This window comes from Trematomus bernacchii, unplaced genomic scaffold, assembly GCF_902827165.1.
Source record: "Trematomus bernacchii unplaced genomic scaffold, fTreBer1.1, whole genome shotgun sequence".
Classification (NCBI taxonomy): Eukaryota; Metazoa; Chordata; class Actinopteri; order Perciformes; family Nototheniidae; genus Trematomus; species Trematomus bernacchii.
Window position 1 is genome coordinate 13,091,598 of NW_022987564.1, and position 20,455 is coordinate 13,112,052.

The following is a 20,455-nucleotide window of genomic DNA, read 5'->3' on the forward strand; positions in this document are numbered from 1 at the left end:
TGTATAATGCAAACAAATCAACATAGACAATTTTGCAAGCACATTTTTTCTTTAATAATTTCAGGTACAAGTGTAGAAAAACAGTACATCCCTTGTAAATACATAATCTGTGAAAAGGCCTTGCTGTGGTTCCTGCATAGATGTGCACACATTTATTGTATATAATTCAAAGGCAAGTGAAGACCAACTAACAAAGTATACAGAAAGAAATACATGATGATTTAAAAAAGCAGCCTTAGATACAGGCTTGCTGTGCTATAGAAAGGCACATTTTCAATCCATTATCACTATTCATAAACGTTCTGGGCACCAGAGCAATACATTCAGTAATAAATACTATAATACATATAACTATGTACATGTTAGGTTCATAGGCTGCATGTGTCACTGATTTGGAGTTTATTCAATGAGAAACAGTTTTACTTTAAATATGGGGACATAATTAATTGGCTGACAGATTGAACAGCCAGGAGAATAAAATATAATTTACAGGATGTATAAATGAACCCAAATGATGCTTTTTAAACTTATGTTGGTGGGAATATTATCGATTAAATTTAATGTTATGCATCGTTTTATCATTCAGGAATATATACGATGTAAACAAAGATTTGTGTTGCATGGTCAAAGAATCTTTCAATGTTAAATTAAGACAAATAAAATTACAACTATGCCTTGGTTGGGGCCTGTCTCAAAAATATTTCTTTAGTTTATGAGCCTCAACACACTTTACACTAACAATTTGTGTCTTTTTCTTAATGATTTTATTAAAAGATGACAAATGTTATATTTACGTCATTATTATCACCATTAACCATAAGAAGCCCCACTGGAATATAAAAGCAGGAACGGGAATACAAAAAGCTTAAAATAATAAAACAGTCAAACATGAATCAGGTTGAAAATACACTTAATATATGGTTGACATAAGTAGTAGAGGTGTTGGAAGTAGATTACTCAAATTTAAATAATCCATGTTGAGTTTATACTTAGCTTTTTTCATTTATAGCATCGGACCACAAATAGTGCCAACTTGCAAATAAAAATACTTTATAAAATCTGGTACCCCCCGTGTGTATAGTTTGAAGTATTCAGCAACAAAGTCAAAAACTCCTGTGAAACCATATTGCTAATTTTCTTTTGGCCACTGCATCCCACCCAATGACATTCGGCAAACTTTTTTTCTCGTGGATGAAATGTAAAAAGATAAAACGGCAAGCACGCACACAGACACCATCCAAAAAGAAACAAACAGTTTTGTGTGCAGTGGCTGCAGTGTTAGAATGTGTTCATACTACACTGAACAAATAGGAATACTATGAAACAATAGTTTATAGACTACAGGTACATCTAAGTTAGCATTGCCCTGCATGTTTAGAGACGTAGTGGGACACCTTGTACTGCAAACATGTATTATATTATAATACCAATGTAATACATTATAATGAAAACAAGATGATTGTACTGCATTTGTAATAATGTCATACACTTTGGTACATGACACTTTAAACTAAATGCTGTTGTTTTTTTAAATCCTGTAAGAAAGGGGCCTGTAAGAAAAGGGAATTTTCACCCTCACAGCCCATATGTAAGGGGTTCTTTTATCCACACTAAACTTAGCTGACTAACTCACTATTCTTGCTTCATGAGGCAGACCCAAGCTCAGGGTTTGTTGTGGTGCTTTGTTTAAAGCCATTCGAGTACCAGTACTTGCGTCACATTTGGACATCTACACACTAGGCCTGAAATTGATATCAGATCGTACAGTTTATAAGTATAAACACTGCTTTCAATAAACCTTTTGACCTGAACATGAGAGGAGTCATTTATAATTCACAGTCAGTTATTATAATAGCTGGTTGAATAGAAAAGGCATGTTCTTCTAGCATGGTTTGCATTAAGAGTAGACTTTAAAAAGGCAGCATACCCATTATGAATACAGTAATTTCCTTAAAAAATTTAAACTTTTATTTAAAACTGTGTTCTGAAACACATATGACATGGTTTTGTGTTAAAGCATTCAAGCCATACATGATACTCTGGGCTTGAGACACTTCCAAGTATGCATGATGATGTGCGACAGCGTTTGTTATACACCAAAGAAGGAGAAATAAAAAAAAGAATAAAATTCGATTGATAACATTGCTTAAATAAAGATGTGCTCAAATAAGGCAAAGTCCTCTTGTTACACTCTAAATGGAGATGGGCACATTGGTGCCAAGAATAATCCTTGATTGTGCATAAAAAAGCTTTCCTATGAGATGAATAATAGTGTTCAATAAGCACCATAGCCTTGATGTACCCGCAATCACTAGTGTCCGACACAACCACCCGCTAACATGCTCACACCATGTTGAGATTTGGAAATCAAAAGTGCAAAAACTAAACAAAAAAACATTTAAAATCCCACTTGGTCTCACTGAAACGATATATAACTTTACCTCAAATCTCACCAAATTAGAGGTTGTAACATTTGTGCTCATAACATCTTCCAAGTTTGTCTCTGTTCATTTGAGTTCATTTTTCTACACCTGTAAACCAAAAACAATGAACACAATTAAAAAAGAAAAATACCCAGAATGAGCTAAAGGTGTCACAAGATTCAGAGGATTTTATTAACTTACAGAGCATTTGCTTGCAGCAGGAACAATGTCACGAAGTGAGATGACCTCCACAGAACCGATTTCTTCAAACTGAGTTCTGCAAGCAACACAGGAGCAGAGTAGTGAAATTGAACAATACGACAATATAAATCATTGTGAAAAAAACGAATATACAACAAAATTACAACTTCTGATCTGATAAAAAGTTATTCACTTAAATCCTTCTAGTTACTTCCAAAAGTATACATAAACTATTCCTCGTTTTTAGTTAGGTTGTTATTTAAAAGTCTAGATGTCCCTTCTTAAGACGCTCCACTTCCTCAACACGCCGTATTTCCTGAGGTTCTGGTTAGTTGACATTTCTGCAGGTATACCAGTGTAATAGTCATAGCCATTAACAGCACGATCGATGGGATTTGTACGAGGCCTTTACAGAAGGTCTTTCTGAGGCTTAAACCAAAGCAGAAAATTGTATAAAAAATGATAATGCCTCATTAACCATAAAGATTATAATTTTTTTATCTGCAACTAAAAATGTTCATTATTGACAAGGGTTGGGCTGAAATGGCGAAATGATACCAGATTCAATACCAGGACCCGTCAAGTGATACAAATATCAATACAGAACTTCCTGTATTCATTATGCGTCATGTGAATAGGCGCTTTCACGCCGGAGTACTTTTCCCAGGAGTAGTTCCGATAGTTCCTGGGATTTTGCGTTCACACCAAAAAGATCTGGAAATAGAACTTTTTTTTGCAAACCTTTTCACCCCTTTTTAGCAAGCCCCCAGGAAGTGCGCCGGACTCTGAGGAAAATAAACTACCCAGTATGAACATTTGTATAGCCCTTATTCGGTCCTCAAGTTGTAAAATGTGCTAATAACGTTATTCTTCATGTGCCAATGAGCAACTCTCATAGGAATGAACGAGGTCCCGCCTTCCACGCTGTATCCAGTTCTTATTATACATCCATGCTTTTTTTGCTAGAGAGCAGGGACTTTCCTGGGGAGAAAAAGGTTCCAATTTCTGATTGGCTGGGCGAATTGCAAACCACGCCCCGTAAAACTCTGAAAGGTTTTTGTGAAGCAGCCATTTTATTTGCTCGCATTAGCATTATTAGCATTAGCATTAGCCCATCGCACCAACGGAGAGAGAATAACTTATGGCAACACAAAAGAAAACATGGGAGCGGTGGAGTGATGAGGAGGTGTTGGCGTTCTGGCGATTTACTCGGAAGGCTTCAGTAGAGTGGGAGTCCCAGCAGCTTCTAATAAACTAAATAAACTACCCAGTATGAACATTTGTATAGCCTTTGTATAGTTCTTATTATACATCCATGCTTCATTTGCGTAATCCTCCCTCAGGGACTTATTCCGGTGTGAACGCGATCTACTAGATAGGATAGGAACTAAGTTCCGGGAACTATTCCTGGGAAAAGTACTTGGTGTGAAAGCACCTAATGGAAGCAATCAGTTGCGGAAAATTCAACCACCAATTCAAATTCAAATCAATAAATTCAAATTGTATTTAAGCTGCACTCGATTTAACCACACCCCAGACTACATGGCTTTGAGCTGCTACAGAAGCAGCCATTCACACATTGGATTAAATTGAAGATGGCTTGCGACAATAAGCTGCAAGAAAAACCTTCCTAACAGTATTTTAAATGTTATTTTAAATTAAATTATATATAAGAAAAACACACATTTTATAATTGCCTTTTAGAGTATATATATATTATAATCTTTATTATAATCTATGTAAGTACCGAACACATTTAAATATCCTGCTGAGGATCTCTCATATAAAAACATCTTCATGAGTATTTTTCCTCTTACCTCTTGGTGGTGCTGTGCTCCTGGTCTTTGCTCGATGTGCTGTTTAAATCCACTCCCACCGACATGTATGTGTCCTCAGAGGGAGGCGGAGGCTGACTTGTTGGAGCAGGGTCTCCCAAGGAGGTGGAGGAGGTGGAGGAGGCGGTTTCAGCAGGTTTGCCAACAGCGTTGCTGGGCGGTAAGGTCTTTGGGAGGAGGTCAGGACGACCTGACTGGAGGACTGGGTGGAACGGGAGGGAAAACAGTTATTGCTGTGTTGTGAGAGAAGCACTTCACATGCTGGGACACGCTGGAGGACTTCATCTGCACAAAGCAGAATGAGTTTTCTGCACTCCAGCTGAAACATACAATTCCTATTTCCAGTTCTTACCTTTGTCTCCTTCGGTTTCTTCTTTGGTCTCATTGCTGCTTTGACTTTGGAAAACAGGGTGCTGGCTGTTGATGCTCACTTGAGTCGACAGAGGAGGCCCCGGTCCAGCCAGCTTTCTCAGAGGAGCATGTGACACGGCTCGCCGCTTCTTAGTTGGCGAGGTCTTCACTACATACAAGAGGAAAAAGGATCAATGAACAGTCCTAAACTCAGACATTATGGGCTCAATGTTGGTGTCAGGGCACGAGTGTGCACTGACAGGAGCAGAGGCGCTGCACAGGGTGTGGCAATGCAATCCTGGTGCCAAGATGCATTCCATAATATGTTTGTGACTTTGTTTGTTGAATGGCTTAAAGGGATCCATGTTGACCCATATTATTTGCTATTGGCAGGATATTAAAGCAGCATCCAAGGCAAGAAATAGGTCTCACGGAGGAAGCTCCCAACAGGAATCCCAAACTTTTATTGCATGGCAACAGTTGTGATCTGTGTTGCACCGCAGGGTTCCAGCGCTCATACTCGTGCACACAGACCTTGTTTGCACCTGGCATTAACATTCCTCTTTAGTGATCCTACCGCAGCTGGAAGTACTTCACTTCACACACCCATTAGAATATGTCTCAACATGTATCTCAAGTGATCAGATCTCATTCAAATCCAACATATCATTTATGTTTGCCTAGACCAAATGCATTGTTGTTTTTGACGAGGCGGTAATACACTCCTCGATCCGTGTCTGCCAAAAATGAAACCCAAAAGAATTTCAAATAGCGAAATATGTTTGATGCACTCACATCAATATGGTCTTTTTTGACATTTCAGACGTCATACACAAAGCCAGTGTAAGCGAACTAATCTGATGGTTATTAAGTTACCTATGGGAAGCAGTGATGCAGTGTTAACATCATATGGGAGCAATTAAAAGTTTGCCATTTTAGTTTGGACTACAGAGCCTATTTGTTATTATTTTACTTCACAAGCAACTTGAGAATCAACTAGAGATAAGAAAGGAGGAACAACACAAGAGGTTTTGATGACGTATTTTCCCGCTACGTCCTTGTCTCGATGCATCAAGACATATTAGCGTTTACACAATAAAAGATTTGTGGCCAAATGTTTCCCAGACCAGATCTACAAGTAGTTTGAGAAATCCAATCACAGTGCAATCGTTAAGATGGTGAAAACAGAGTTATGAATGCAATATCTACTTACATGATAGCTTCCTGAAGACGACATTGCACATGAACTTGTGAAATCGGTCTGCGTAGAAACTCGGTCTGTGAACCGATACAGTATCCTACAGAAGAGGAATGATTCACGGGTTACATGTACTGTGAATATTTTGAATTTATAACACAATTATCTGATAAGAGTGGGGGTACCTTACCCCATCGTGAACCAGCGCTTTCCACGAGTGTTCAAGCCTCTTTACAAATCTGAAAAACAACACATATATCCCAGATTAGACTCAGTACGCCTGAACACATCCTGGGTTAACACAGAGAGAGCATAGAAGAGAGTGTAGAGAGTGAATCAGTGACTGGATGAGGGGTTTGTAGATTAAACTTAATAAAATGTGCTTACCTATAGGACTGCAGAATGTCAATGATACCAATATACACCAGCTGCCTCTCGCCTTTTGAGTTGCGTGCTGGGATTCCTCCAGTTCTGTTCAAATTCAAACAAAAACAATTAGATTTAACACATTTCAGTAAACATGACCGCTCTCTGGCAACTGAAAATCAGTCACTCACTTGTCCTCTGTGTCCTGTGATCCCATGCGCCCCACATCAGCCTGGATGGCCTCAATAGCAGTGCTGTAGAGGGACTTCTGAACCTGCGGCCTCCTCTGGTCCGCTGCCCCGGCAACTGCCTCTTCGCCAGCTTGCTCTAAACACGCCTGATCAACATTGTGGACTCCCACCAGAAGGCTGTAGTCCATAATCTTAAAACTTTGCAAAAGCTGGAAGGAAATCAAGGAACACACCAAAATGGGAATACAAATGAATTAGAAAAAGAAGAATATGAGGGAAAAAAAGCAGATGTGTTTTACTATTACTGATTTGTGTATGATCTTGTGTGTAGTGTCATGTTTAAGCAGGCATCACTGTGGCTCTCTCACCAGACAGTCTCTCTGGAGGGTCTTGCAAACAGCATGGTACTTGTCCCCCTCCAGTAACAGCCCGTCCTGCATGTTCTGCATGAAATCCAGGTCCTTGTATGTGGGCACGGCCTTCTCCCTCTCTTTAGCTGAAGCTCGTCTCTTGTAGGTGGAGCCCTTCAGATCGTACTTGAGGTGCATCCGTACGGAGCTCGGCAGCAGATTGTTCATGGCTACAATGCGGATGTTCTTACCCCCTGCATGGACGCAGTACAGGCCGTAAAACTTTGGTAATAAGGTCCGCTTGTTCTGGTTCAGGTTCTAGACGATGGCAGAGAAGAAGAAAGAAGCGATTTAAATTATTAAAAAACGAAATGGTTGACTAAACTGAAAAATACATAAATTATAAATCAAATTAGTAAAATATAACAAATCATCCCACATTGTTAAGAAATCTTGAGTCGGTGTGTATCATTTGAGAATGTGCAAATAAGACACAGACAATCAAATCATGTAGGGGTAATATTTGGATTGAGAGTTAAAATCTAAGTATTTAAAATCTGTTAAAGCAGAATCTAATGATTAATTTTTTCTAAGGATTCATTCATTTCATTGAATCGTTTATTTGAACAGGGACAATGCACATTAATGAACACTTAAGACAATATGCCGGATTTTAGCTTTGAGCTAATTTCCATCCGCAGTCCCTCACATACAACATATAAGAACATGACATTTATAAACATAGCAAAAATAAATACATGATATGCAAAAAGAGCAAGAGCAGCATACAAGCGTTTACCACATGGCAGTACAATCTAGCAGCAACGACATATAAAGTGCAAGATAAGATACAAGAGATACATAAAGTGCAAGAGGAGATACCCCTGTATTAAAGTGCATTTAGCGGTGATTGCACTGTCTGTTTGTTTCTCAACCATTCTTTGAGTTGACCTTTAAAACTATTGAGAGTGGGACAATCCCGTATCTCAGTTGGGAGGCTATTCCAGAAAGAGCTTCCTTTAATGGAGAAGACATTTTGTCCAAAAGTGGTCCTTCTACGGTGGACTTCAGTCTCCTCTGGTTTCTGACCTAGTGCAGCGTCCAGTGTCTTTTTTGTGGATGAATTCCCCTAAATTCAGGATCATTGGTCTACAATATGACTGTATTTCTAAATGCGCAATGAAATGTATTCAAATCTATCATACTTTCAAACCAACAGACTAAAGCCAAAAGGTGTTTTTTTTTTTATGTGAAATTTGCATGGAACGAGCTACAGCCAGTTCATGGAATGCTTTGCATGAAAAAAGGACTAGGATTTAACCTGTTAAGCCCCAAGCCTGTTTTTCAGGTCTCAGGCTCGAAAATGACATTCCCAGAACAAATGACCATATCTTCACTTCTAAAAGGGGAAAATTAATAATCTTTTTTCTCAAAGTAATGATAAACCTGTGAGTTGGATGTAGAAAAGTCAGAATCAATATAGATGTTTTTTATTTTAAAGAAAATTCAGATTGAACATAGTAAAAAACTGTAAATTATAGTGTCCGTCCAAAAAGTATTTTTTACTTATAGTGAAAACCACCATTGGATGATGGGTTAGTAGACTAAAAGCTTTAGGAATCCAAAGTACAACATATAATAAGTACCCTGTATGAAGATTAATGCAAAACAAGTGACATTTGACCTTTTTAGAGAGATTTAGCAAAAAAAGCTCCACCTCTGGAGGTGGAAATGACCCATCCGTCATTTGGGTGGAAATGGGCGTATTTGCCGTTTCTCTGGAACCCATTGGTCGATTTTGATGATTGACATCTCTTTTGAATCGCTAGAGCCAATAGAATCGAAGGGGAATTTCCACATACACACCAACGTTTCCATTGAGAAATGAGAGCTATGCACACGCAGTTTGCCTAAAGCGAAACCTAATTTACGCTCTGAAATCTGAAAACTTAAAACTAGGTTTATTGCTTATGGATTATCAGAAATCATTTCAAAGTGACACAGACACATTGGATTAACCTATGGATTAACCTTCAGCAGCGTTTTTATCGTTTTAATGCCATTGAAGACAACTTTTGATCAGACAACAACAAAGGTAAGACATATTGCCGTGTTTGCTACCTAATGCCACGTGTTGTGATGTCTGTTTTTGTTTCTAATGTCGCAAGTTCTGATCATGGAGTGATGATACAGATACCTATCGATTCTGTGTATTCTCACGATGCTAATCAATGGGTTGGATGTGCAGTTACGATAAGTAATAAGGGTGTTATACCATGAGTTCTGTGCTAACGGCGTTAGCATTTTTTCGCTCAGGGCTAATTCAGAGGCTCAGCGTTAGCCTTGTGTTTTTTTTTGCTAAAAATAAAAAAATCATCAGTTAGCTGAGTTTCTTCCCGTTACATGGATATGAAACATTCATAGTTTATTCAATCTTAAGAAGCCCTCAGACACTGTTGCTTGCAGATGTTGTGGTTTCGGACCCGCCGAAGGGTCCGTGGGGCTTAGCAGGTTTTAAGAGTAGTGGATTATGAAAATAACTGCAGATTAATTCTCATTCTTAGAGTTAAATTGTAACAGCACAAGTTCTATCTAAGATACTTTGAATTTGAGGGATCAATGTACAAGAGTATATTGAGTAGGATTCAGTCCATAGTTTTTTTTTCTCTGCAGATACCATCTTGTACATAAAGCCACTCAACAAATCTTACCATGAAGTATCCTGGAAGCAGTTTCTGCAGAAACTCCGCCTCTTTGTGCTGCACTGTCTTGATGATGAACTCATCATCACTGGAGACGTAGAAGAGAGATCCACTGGCTCCGGAGTTTGACAGCTCTATCAGCGACTCATTACACAGAGAGTACTGTAACCAGACAAACAACACAGACTCAGAGGTTAGAAACAAGCTGGCCAACCTCCTCACAGATCTTTTCGTTATAAAACCTGAATGTAACCCTCTACTAAACCGACAATCAAACCTAAAGCAACACATTGCTGTTTAATTGTTTAGACTTTTAAATACTGGATCAGGGATACTTTGAGGTTCTTGAAATCAGATGTGATGGGACTTGATACCTTTACAGTGTGACTGCCCTGTATCACATAGTTGGTTAACAACTTTTAAACATATTTATATCCTATTATCAAATCAAAATCAATTACTTTGTATGCGTCACCCTTGGTTATTATTTACATTATTGTATTGATGTATCTATTCTATCTGCAAATAAGAATGTGTAGATTAACATATCAGTGATACTGTGTGTGCACTGAAAAGAGGGAGGGGAGGGAGTCAAAACAGATCAGCCATGCCTTTACATCAGACGCAGCTCCACCTTCACATTAAGTGTCAACACCCGATTACTTCACACTTCCCCAGTTTCACTTCCTCAATAACACCTTTCTTCTCACAGTTCACATCTCTCTTTCGATACTGTTCATGTAGCACATTTTCTGTGAACATATAAGATGCTGAGTAAACAAGAATACCATGTAGTCGTCAGGCCGGATGCCAAACATCTCCCTGAAGTAGCGGAAGGCCATTGGGGCATACGTCTTGAACTGGAAGTCTCCATAGTGGTGGGCTGGTGTCAGGTTACTGCCCTCACTGCCAGAAAAATACAAAAGAGCCAGAGGATTAGACTACATAAAGAGTTAGGTAAAGAAGTAATAATGTAGCACAGACAAAACATCATTACTTCTACACAATATTTAAGACTCGCCTAGGAAAGAAGATGCTTTCGACCACTTCAAAGTCCTGCAGCAGCACGTCTCTCTCAGGTTTCTGAGTTAAGCTGCCCACCGTGTGTGTGATGCCTAACTGGATAGCGCCTTGGAGGGCGGATGATGTTGTCTGGAAGAAAGAGCAATCTCACATGTAATAACAAATATATATGTCTATATATCTCTATCATCATAATCAATCCCAATAACAGGACTGGCCAAGAAACAGACTAATAAAATCTTATAACATGTTGCTTTTTAGGCTTTTTAAAAATACATTAACAGTAAGAGTAGAGCTGCAACAGTTACTTAATTCATCGATTAGACAATCAACACAGCTATTTTGATATCGGATTTAATGTCAGGTCATCTTTTTGAGGTAAGACTCAATACATTGTTAACACTTTGAATTCCTTTGGGTTTTGGAGTGTTGGCCAGACAAACAAAAAGTATGAAAGAGTCACGTCTGGCTCTAAAAAAAGTCATATTAAAGCGACAATAATTGGCAGCTCTAAGTGAGTAAATGTGTGTCAGTCAATGGCGGCCCTACCTTCTTGTACGTCGTCTCCCCCGTGGTGTCAATTCCTCGATGGCCGATGGTTTTCTTCATGGCCGGAGACATGGTGGTGATGGGACTCTGTTGGTAGAAACAAGGTGGAAAGGAGAATTACGAGAGGAAAATCACTCAAATGTAATATTCTGTACTTTGTTCAAAGAGGAAGGAATAGATGATGTGTCAGCCGAAAATCTGTAAACTTTGTAAAGATGAACGCAATGTGTGTTTCCTAATTGACACATAGCTAGATTACGCATTTCCTACCAACAAATCAGTTATTTCTTACCTCCGGAAGCGCATTTTTTCGAGTCGCAGCCGAAACTGAAGTGAAAAAGGGAAGGAGCAAACATTTTAGAAATGAATACACAAAAAGGAATAGAAAATAGGTAATTCGACAAATGCAATCTCACACTGGATGCATACATATCACACAGCACAGCTTGAAACAGCATCTACCATTTTAACTACTGTGGAAAACAAAGGGTGCAGCTTTGAAACAAGCATGCAGACGCACCTCGTTTACATTACCTCTGAGAGAAGACAGTCTCCTCCAGAACTGAGTCTGCAGGTCTTTGCGTGCAATGGGAGGAATTAGATAAGTATGCTATTACTATTAACGTGGGTTCAAACAAGGCTAATTAATGAATGCTAAAGTCGATAGGTAGGTTTCTGGGAGTCCAAAGTCAACATTAGCCCTTAATAGTTTACTTTTATATTTTAAGAATAAACAAAATGTTGTGACTGTGTGCCTATCAGTTTGCATCGGTTAATTATTTACAGCGAAATTCTGTCATGTTACACTTTAAGGAGAAAATATATTTGTGGTAAAGTCCTTAAACACTTAATTAGACAAGAAAAACAACATTTGCTGAGTTAACATTTTTGTTAAATTGCCCTATGTCCTGCAGCTTATCTCCACTCACTTGGTTTTTGGTTCCTTCTTTTATCGGTTTTATATCATAATAAACTGAATATTGTTAGTTTCAGTACCACTGAAAAAGTATTGGTGGCTTTAGATTAAGCTAGGTATGTCTTATTACCTGGAAACCGAGGTACAACACACCAATGGAAATCATTTGAGAATTACAGTTATTAGGGTTACACAGGTTGTGTGTTAAACTAGGAAGATACATGTTTGCATTGTGACATCTAGGTTATTTAACCACCTTGGTAACTAACTTACTAACTAACTAATAAAATGGTGGCATGCTCAAACATGTTTGTCCAAAGAAATCCATAACCCGAACCGATGTCCATGTATCTGTCTATGTAAGTGAATGACTCATCTCAAAGGGTTCATCCTTATGTTCCCGAGGGTCCAACACAGTTTCTAATTATGGTTTGAAAAAGGAAACACGATCATGGTAAGTTGAACCTTGTGAAATGACGTTGCACCAGAGCTACGTCCTCTCTAAGTTGTTCTGTTGCTTTTTTCTATTTTGAGTTGGTCTAGCCTTGTGTTGAGTTTTAGGCATGTCTGTGTCTCATGACATGATCTCACACTGTAAGAGACTGGTGGTGATACCTATCTTAAGAGTTCAAATTGCAAAAGAACAAAGGGAAGTTGATGTTTCAAATCCAGGTTGTCTGGTAAAAAACTAATCAATCAAATCACTGTGGACATATCAACGTTTAAAGTCAAGAAAACTAACATGCCTGCAAATCTGATGGCATCGGATAGTACCAAATCAGTTGGCTATAAGCTGTATGTGGATGGCTGTGACGTATTGACAAATGGAAACATACATTAAACATTGTACCTATGGAAAAAAGTATTGCTGAGAACATAAAACCCTTTGAAAGATCACCTAATGTGTCATATTAAGAGGATATTGAGCTGTAGAACATAGGACCCTGGTAGACATTGGTTAGCTTACGTGTCAGATACATCTGATATATTCCTTCTAATAAAAGGTAGTGTATAACTGTGTAATAAAACAGTACTTACTGCCAGAGATGCCAGGCAGCCCTGGAGGCTCCTCTGCAGCTGTGGCCATTCAGACCAGAAGCTGAACCTAGACTTGGTTGTGATGAAACTCAGATCCTGGCTCCCTCCTGGACATCAAATGTATTCCGTTTCTCTGTGTTAGCACGTCAGTTAGCTGGAGATCTGTGTAGACAAAAAGTAGCTACTTAACAAAAACACCTCAGATGACTTCATGCCCCAAATATTGACAGCAGCCACGTTGGCTCTGTTGATGGGGGATTTGAAAATAAACAGGACAGGAGAGTTACCGTGAATAATGGAAATAAAGTTAAATGGAAGGATTCAGTGAATGCTACAACGAGCTAGCAAGAACTTTCTGAGGAGTCTGGATTACGACATTTAACATAACGAAGCCAGAAGCTAAGTTAGCTGCTAACTCTGATTAAACTTTTCTAACTTTAGCCAAGCTAGTCAGGCTCATGACTAACTAACAAACACACAAACAGAAAGCCAACTCACTCAGAAAGGTTGTGGAGAGTTACTCGCCGTTTCCAAAGACAGAATAAATACACTTCTTACTCTTCTGAAGGCACTATTTCACCTAAAACTAATAAACAAGGAAGCAGTGCGGAAGCGGCAGTTTGGTGTTCTGTTCTCTTCCACAAAGAAATAGTATAATTTCCGGTGAAATTAGTTTCAGAATAAAACAGAGTGTGCCTAGAAAACCGAAAAAATAGATTTATCGTACCAGCTGAACAAATATAGACAGAGGTGGAAGTTACTTAAGTAAAAGTAGAAATACTACAGTGTTAAACTACTTTGATACAACCAAAAGCCCTGCATGCACAATCTTACCTGAGTACAAAAGCGTCGTATTGAAGTACAGTACTTGAGTAATTGTACTTTAACATTACACCACTGAATATAGATATATATGTATGTAGCCGTATGTAGTTAAATACTCAAGTAAGTATTTAGATCCATTAATATAGTCCAAGTAGCAATTAGAACTGAAGCAAATAGTCGAGAAATCTACAGATCAGCTTTTCCCTGTTTTACCAAACCAAAGATTAAGCAGTAAATGACTCAGAAAAATTAAAGGCACAATTACCTAAAAGTACAATTACCTAAATGTGTACTTAACTAATTGTTTCTTTCATTTCACTCACCATTGCAATACTGTTGATACACTGACAATAACGTGACTAATTTCACAACACAAATGTGCCAATTATACTACTATGCAAATTTACATTTTTAATATATATTTTTATTTTTTCTGCTATCATCACAACTGTTTTCCTACTCTCAAGGATGATTTGTTCTGATTCTGAATGATCCACAATTATTTTGAAGCGCAACCGGAAATGATCTGGTCTTTCGTTTGTTGGCCTGGAGCAAATTAACAGTTCAAATACAAAAACATACTGTACACATTTAAATATCTCAGTCAAACAGTTTTAAGATGTTTTATTATGTTTATTTGTGAATTTTGCTCCAGCTATTCAGGCCCAGCAGCACTTCCAAACTGTTTTTTAGTGATCACAGATCTGTGAATGTCCCACACCCTATGTGTTTCATTACAGGAAACGGTGACCCCTGGTGGGCTATTTGTAAAAGGTTTAATTACATGTGGGATTCTTCTGTTACTGTGCATGACATGACCTTGTTTCAAAACTCAACTTGTTTTTTATTTCCTGCTACCATTTGTCCCAATGTATGTCAAGTCCACTATCAGTAGCTTGTTAAGTGACAACAAAAAAAGCAGTTGAGATCTTTTCTGTCTTCATTTCATCCTTTATTTCTCTAATACAACATTACATGTCAGAAACTGTCTTATTTGAGTGTTAACTGTGAAAATGTGCAGAGAGTGCAATTCAAAAAAACATTTTCTTGTTGTTGTGACAAAGCATGGGTAAATACAGAGATACAATAATACTTCAGCTGTTATCACCCTTACTCAGCATGAACACAACCAGGCCCTGTCCTCCTCTCTGATAAGAACGGCAGGATACATCGCATTATACCTCTTATTATTATCTTGTACCATTTTTTTATTTTTCTTACCCCCTAAAAGTTATACAATGGGTGTTTTTTGTTTTCTTTAATACTGTATATGTTATGTTGATTATCCCTTAGCAAGCATTTGCATCAAAGGTGAATCCTGCCTCCTCAGGGACCGGGGGTGCAGTGTAGCCTGGGGTTGGATCATAGTTTGGGTTTGGCAGCTCCTCGTTGAAGCACGTCCAGCGAGCCTCTCCTGTGTCCGCACAGCACACATATGCCCTAGTCATGGTGGAAGACTCTTCAGTACAGAACTGGGACAGGGCTTGTTTCCACTGTAAGAAAAACATTCATGGTGTCACAAAGTGGTATTTCATCTCCCCTCAAAAGCATCAGCTCAATCTGCACACATCCTCACCATTCTCTGTTCACTTAGTTAAATATGTGGCTTTGTTATTAGGTGCAGAAGACTACATTACTCTATGATTTAGTCATTCTTCAAAACGTTTATTGTCATTTGTATTTTTAATCTGCTACTCATGCTGAATGTCTGAGGCATTTTGGTCACCATGTAGCTATCTTTAAGAATAGGCACATAAAAACTGGCATAAATATAACCTGTTCCTGAATTATGTTTTAAATCAACAGTTTTCATTGTTACATTATATCAATTATGTTTTTCGTGTTATGATTTGATTTTAAAAGAAACATTTTTTTTTGTAAATCTTCATAAATATTCATAAATACAGAAAGTATTTTCTTGTTTTAAAATAACCCCAAATAAAAAAGACATGTACATGAGGACATTTAAATTATATTTTATGTTGAGTTCCCTGATGAAAAACGAAGAGTTCTAAGTGTAGTTGTGCTTGTTAAAGCAGGGGAAACATTTTACAAAATGCATTTATCATAGTTTCATTGTTTTGAGGTTCGAATATTTTATAACAATCGAATTGGAATCTGAATTATATTTCATATTTAATCCAAAAGCTGATATATCTAGCTAAGAGTCAGGTTTCCTCTGCATACATATATTTATAAATACCTATGTAATATCATTTCTCCCCCGCACACACACTCACAGCTTGTTGTGTGCAGCAGAGGATCTGGTCCTCCTGTCCTCTGCAGCACAGACTGAACCACGACTCCATACGGTTGATGGAGTTTCCACGGCGACGGAAGTGACTGACCCCGGACTTTGGGAAGAAGCTGGACAGGTATCTGGGACGACCCTGACCCTGGAGGCAGACGGCAGCAAGGTTCTCCGCTGTGGGACATGCAGGCGGGAAAGGCACGTCAGGCTCATTCAGAGAGTTTTTCTTGGTCTCTGTGGGAAAGATGCACAAAAGTTAACAGCATTGCAATTTGAAGAGTACATTAAGTATAAATGCTTGAAGAATCTTAAAGCAAATACCTCCCACATCTGCACCATGGAGGGTCAGCAGTGCGAGTATCCAAAATCCTGAGAGGCCTACAATCGAAATCATAGCTGTATGGTAGCAGGAGCTTTAATTTTGAAATTTCTCTCCAACAAGCTGCTTGTGGTATTGTGACCTGAACGTTACCAGTTTATATGGGCGAGGGGACTGAGTCTGTGGGCGTGAAATGCTTGGAAGTGGGGGTATAAGGGATGATGGGAAACACAGCTACACAATGTCATGTCCTGTCAAGATAAAAACGTAATGAGTTTGAACCTTAGTGATATCTGCTGATACAGACAACCTAACAATTTGTTCTCAAAAGTCTGCATTCGTAAGGGAAATAAATAATCCAGGGCCCTGATAATACATTTCGTAATAAGCCCTTTTCACCGCAGAAATGTTGACTTGTTATCTGAGGAAAAAAACATTCTACCAAAGCTAAAATAAAAATAAGTGTCTGTTAATCTACTTGATGGTTTTGTGGGTTGGAGTGAGAGGGAACAACTTGTTGAAAGTTGTCCAACTTGTCTTTCATGGCAAAAAGTCGTTCCGAATGTAAAGCCAGTGGTGCCTTCAGGTGTTTAACAATGCTGGAGCATAACTTTCTTCGCAAGTCCGTGGACAACATTTTTTCTTTGATCTGTTGTGTGAAATGAGGAGTGTGAAATACAATAACAGACTTATTATTTTGGAAAATAAAAAAGTCCTCCCAGTATTAGGTAATCTTTGAATAGCAGGCCAAGCTATGGTTCAAGGTGCCCTCAGTAGAATAACACTCATCACATTGTGATCATACCACAGGCAAAATGCTGCTGTGGAGTTTCCTTTCTGAGTAATACAGTCTGTGCTGCTACTTAAAGGGGACCTATCATGCAAAATGCACTTTTGTACGTCTTTTATACATGAATATGTGTCCCCGGTGTGTCAGGGAACTCACCAAGTGTCAGAAAACACAACCCTCTCTCTTTTCCTCCATACCCAAATCTCTAAAAATGGGGCTGCAACGGAGCTGATACAGATTAGAATTGTTCTGACGTCAGAAAAGGGGTGCTCCGCCTATATGGGCAACTCTCCACCTATCAGGGGAATGGGGGGTTGGGCCACGGCCACGGCCATTGCCGCTCGAAAGCGCTGGAGACGCTGTAGTACATATGCCAGGCCTGTAAGTGGCGCTGTAGTCTGCCACAATAGCAGCGAAGAAGACTTCTCACAGAATCAGCCCTTGCAAAAACAGGGCTGGAAAAGAGCAAATAGAGCGAAATGAGGCATGGCTAAAATGCATGATCTGTTTGGTATTTTGAAAAAAACCTTCACAGACATGTTTTGTATAGGTATGGCCCTACAATATATGTTTCAAATATAGCATGATAGGTCCACTTTAAATTGAATCAAACATCGTCTGGTATTTATGGAGCATGAGGTGGTAAAGTGTTGCCCGATATAGTTTCTTACTTGTAAACAAAGAAAGAGTGAGTAGGTAGGTTGTCTTTTTCCTGAAACTGCGGAAAACGTAAGATTTGTCAAAAGGCCCCATCACAAACTGATTGGGAATTAAGTGTTCATCAGAGCATGATTGAGTTTGAGAAATACTGTGATAAACTGCATCTTGTGATTGATAATACCAACAAATCTGCTTCTAAGCATGTTTGATACATGCCAAACAAATGTTCTATGTCAAAAGGATATTTGAAAACAAAACAATGATACGAATGGAAGAAAAATCTGTGAATTCATTTGGTGGATTTCTTTTTCTTTGGAAAAAAGTGTTGAGCACTTGTTTGGTAAGTCGGTGATGCTTTGCTGACTGGATAAAATAGGAGTTGGCACAGCCTGGCACCTGTGTCAAAACAACTCTGAAATGTCAGACTTTATGGTAAACTCGCTAACCCCTGTTTTCAAAAACAGGCTGAGTGTGCTTTCTGTAATCAGAAATACTCAACCTCTCCTCTCATATCGTTATCTACAAACAGAGTTTTGACTTGCTACATGTGAGAGGAAGGAAGGATGCACACGCTGGACAATCAGTGAGTTCCTTCCCTAAAATTCAAACAATTCTCGCACAATTATTTCAGCTGTCGGCATTATTCTGTTAGAAAGTTGATTGATTGAATCACAAGCTAGCTGATGGTTGAGATATTTGATATCTTGTATAATATGTAATGTCAATTTATTTCAACATCATGACTAAGTCCATACAAATCCATCAGTATTTGATTGGTCTCTTTTGTGTTTCGGCTTTCGGGTGTTTATTGGGGTGTGTCTTTAGATTTGTCATTCCTCCACCCTTCATATGTGCACTGTTATCGCCAATGCAATCTGCAAATGTCAAATACTGACTAATTTGATTAATATCTTTCTCATGGAAGTATAGTTCTATCGTTTGTTTTGTTATTTGGTATCCATAATCCATTTATTATCCTGTGATTCTTTAAACTAGTTAAACAAAACCCTGACAAGTTGAGAATTTGGCTTTCACCTGACTTGTAATATTTGCCAAGAGAAAGTGTTGCCTTTTGATTAGTGATTTGGTTGATGACATGCATCTGTGCCGCGCCCTGTCACCTTCTCCCCGATTGGCTTTCCCTGCATTACCAAGACGAATAAAAGGATATAAATCGAAATGCCTTTTACTGGATCCTTGGTTTTGTGGTTCAGGTAAGGTTGATTTGCAAATATTACAGACGCATAAATATACTTAAACAAACCACTCAAATATGGTTTAAAGCAAAATGTTGCTGTAACAGCTTGATTTGAGTATTTATATCTTAGAAGATACCCTTTGTGCTTTATTATTACAATTGTGAAATGCTCTAATGAAGGCTCCGTGCTCAAAAATCTTTTATTTGTTAAAGTCTGATGAGGTAGAAAATACAGTTAAACTCTAATTTTGTATTATTGTATTAGTGTTGTCAACGTTTTCACCTCTTCAATCTTATTCCCTTCTTCATGAATTTTTGAAGTGGGTTAAATTGTGCCAAAATCCTGTTTCTGCCTCTTGTTAAACTCCTGCCTTCGGTTCTTTTCTGAATGATAACATGCTTTAGTTGTCAGACAGCCATCATTTTGTCTATTCTTGGAAATAGATACTTATTTTCTACAATTTGAATAGTGTTCTTTTGTGTCTAAGATTGTGGTCTGTTGTTTTAATGCTATTGTATGGTTAACTTTGTCAATGTGTTTACATTATTTTAGGTTCAACAATGGAAGGGCCGGTCTACTGTCTGGTGGTTGTACTGCTAGGTAAGTCAGCAAAATAAAGCACATTTTTTACTGCTAGTGCTTATGTTTGAAAACTTGCCTCGTAGTTGTATCACTTAACTAGTACATTTCTATATTTACATTTTCAGACTGTGTCATTTCATTTAACATTGGTGAAAAATAACTTTAAACAATTTTGAAGCACTTCACTTGATTATTTATGTTATTAAGTCCATACGTCTACCCTACATGCCGAGGCAAAATTAGGAATGTATTGTTTTTTGGTCCACCACACTTATTTGATGACTTTATTATGTATTTACAGCAAATTCATATAATGAATACTAAATTATAATCAAAAAAGTATATAAAGTGGTAAAAATCCGCTCATTTATTAGCAGCTGCATTAAAGCATTGACAACAATAATGCACCAATAATATCTGTCCAATATTCACTAATATAATATACAATAGTCTAAAATGGGTGATTTTTTGATCATGAAGAGTTTATCTTTTGGTATTTTTTCATGCTCATACTTGTATCAATTTTATTTAAATAAAATTCCGATTATTTCTACATTGTGGTATTTCTATGTTTACTAACTAAATTGTTCTCACTGGCATTTAAAGATGAAGCTCTACTTTTTGATTTTTCTCCTAACCTATTTTCTCATTTTTTGTGATTTCTTTCCAGGACTCTGTTCTGCTTC

General features: G+C 38.1%; 2 protein-coding genes across 3 annotated transcripts; both read right to left on the reverse strand.

Annotated features, from left to right (window-relative positions):
- Positions 1-30: 30 nt before the first annotated feature.
- LOC117477729 (phosphatidylinositol 4-phosphate 5-kinase type-1 alpha-like) lies at positions 31-13,774 on the reverse strand. Of its 2 annotated transcripts, XM_034124467.1 has the most exons (16): positions 13,642-13,774; positions 13,144-13,305; positions 11,482-11,516; positions 11,190-11,276; positions 10,639-10,769; positions 10,406-10,523; positions 9,627-9,779; positions 6,934-7,233; positions 6,566-6,774; positions 6,396-6,479; positions 6,199-6,247; positions 6,024-6,108; positions 4,812-4,979; positions 4,442-4,661; positions 2,625-2,700; positions 31-2,531 (listed from the first exon to the last, which is right to left on the reverse strand). In XM_034124467.1, exons 2-16 carry the CDS (start codon positions 13,190-13,192, stop codon positions 2,526-2,528), a joined length of 1,770 nt encoding a protein of 589 aa, XP_033980358.1. In that variant the 5' UTR covers positions 13,193-13,305; positions 13,642-13,774; the 3' UTR covers positions 31-2,525. The 2 variants fall into 2 exon arrangements, with proteins under 2 accessions (XP_033980358.1, XP_033980357.1); XM_034124466.1 differs by having other exon boundaries at positions 31-2,700.
- A 1,124-nt stretch (positions 13,775-14,898) lies between these two features.
- Positions 14,899-16,672, reverse strand: LOC117477732 (extracellular matrix protein 1-like). The gene is made up of 3 exons (XM_034124469.1): positions 16,541-16,672; positions 16,209-16,453; positions 14,899-15,461 (listed from the first exon to the last, which is right to left on the reverse strand). Exons 1-3 carry the CDS (start codon positions 16,611-16,613, stop codon positions 15,258-15,260), a joined length of 522 nt encoding a protein of 173 aa, XP_033980360.1. The 5' UTR covers positions 16,614-16,672; the 3' UTR covers positions 14,899-15,257.
- Between the last annotated feature and the right edge of the window lie 3,783 nt (positions 16,673-20,455).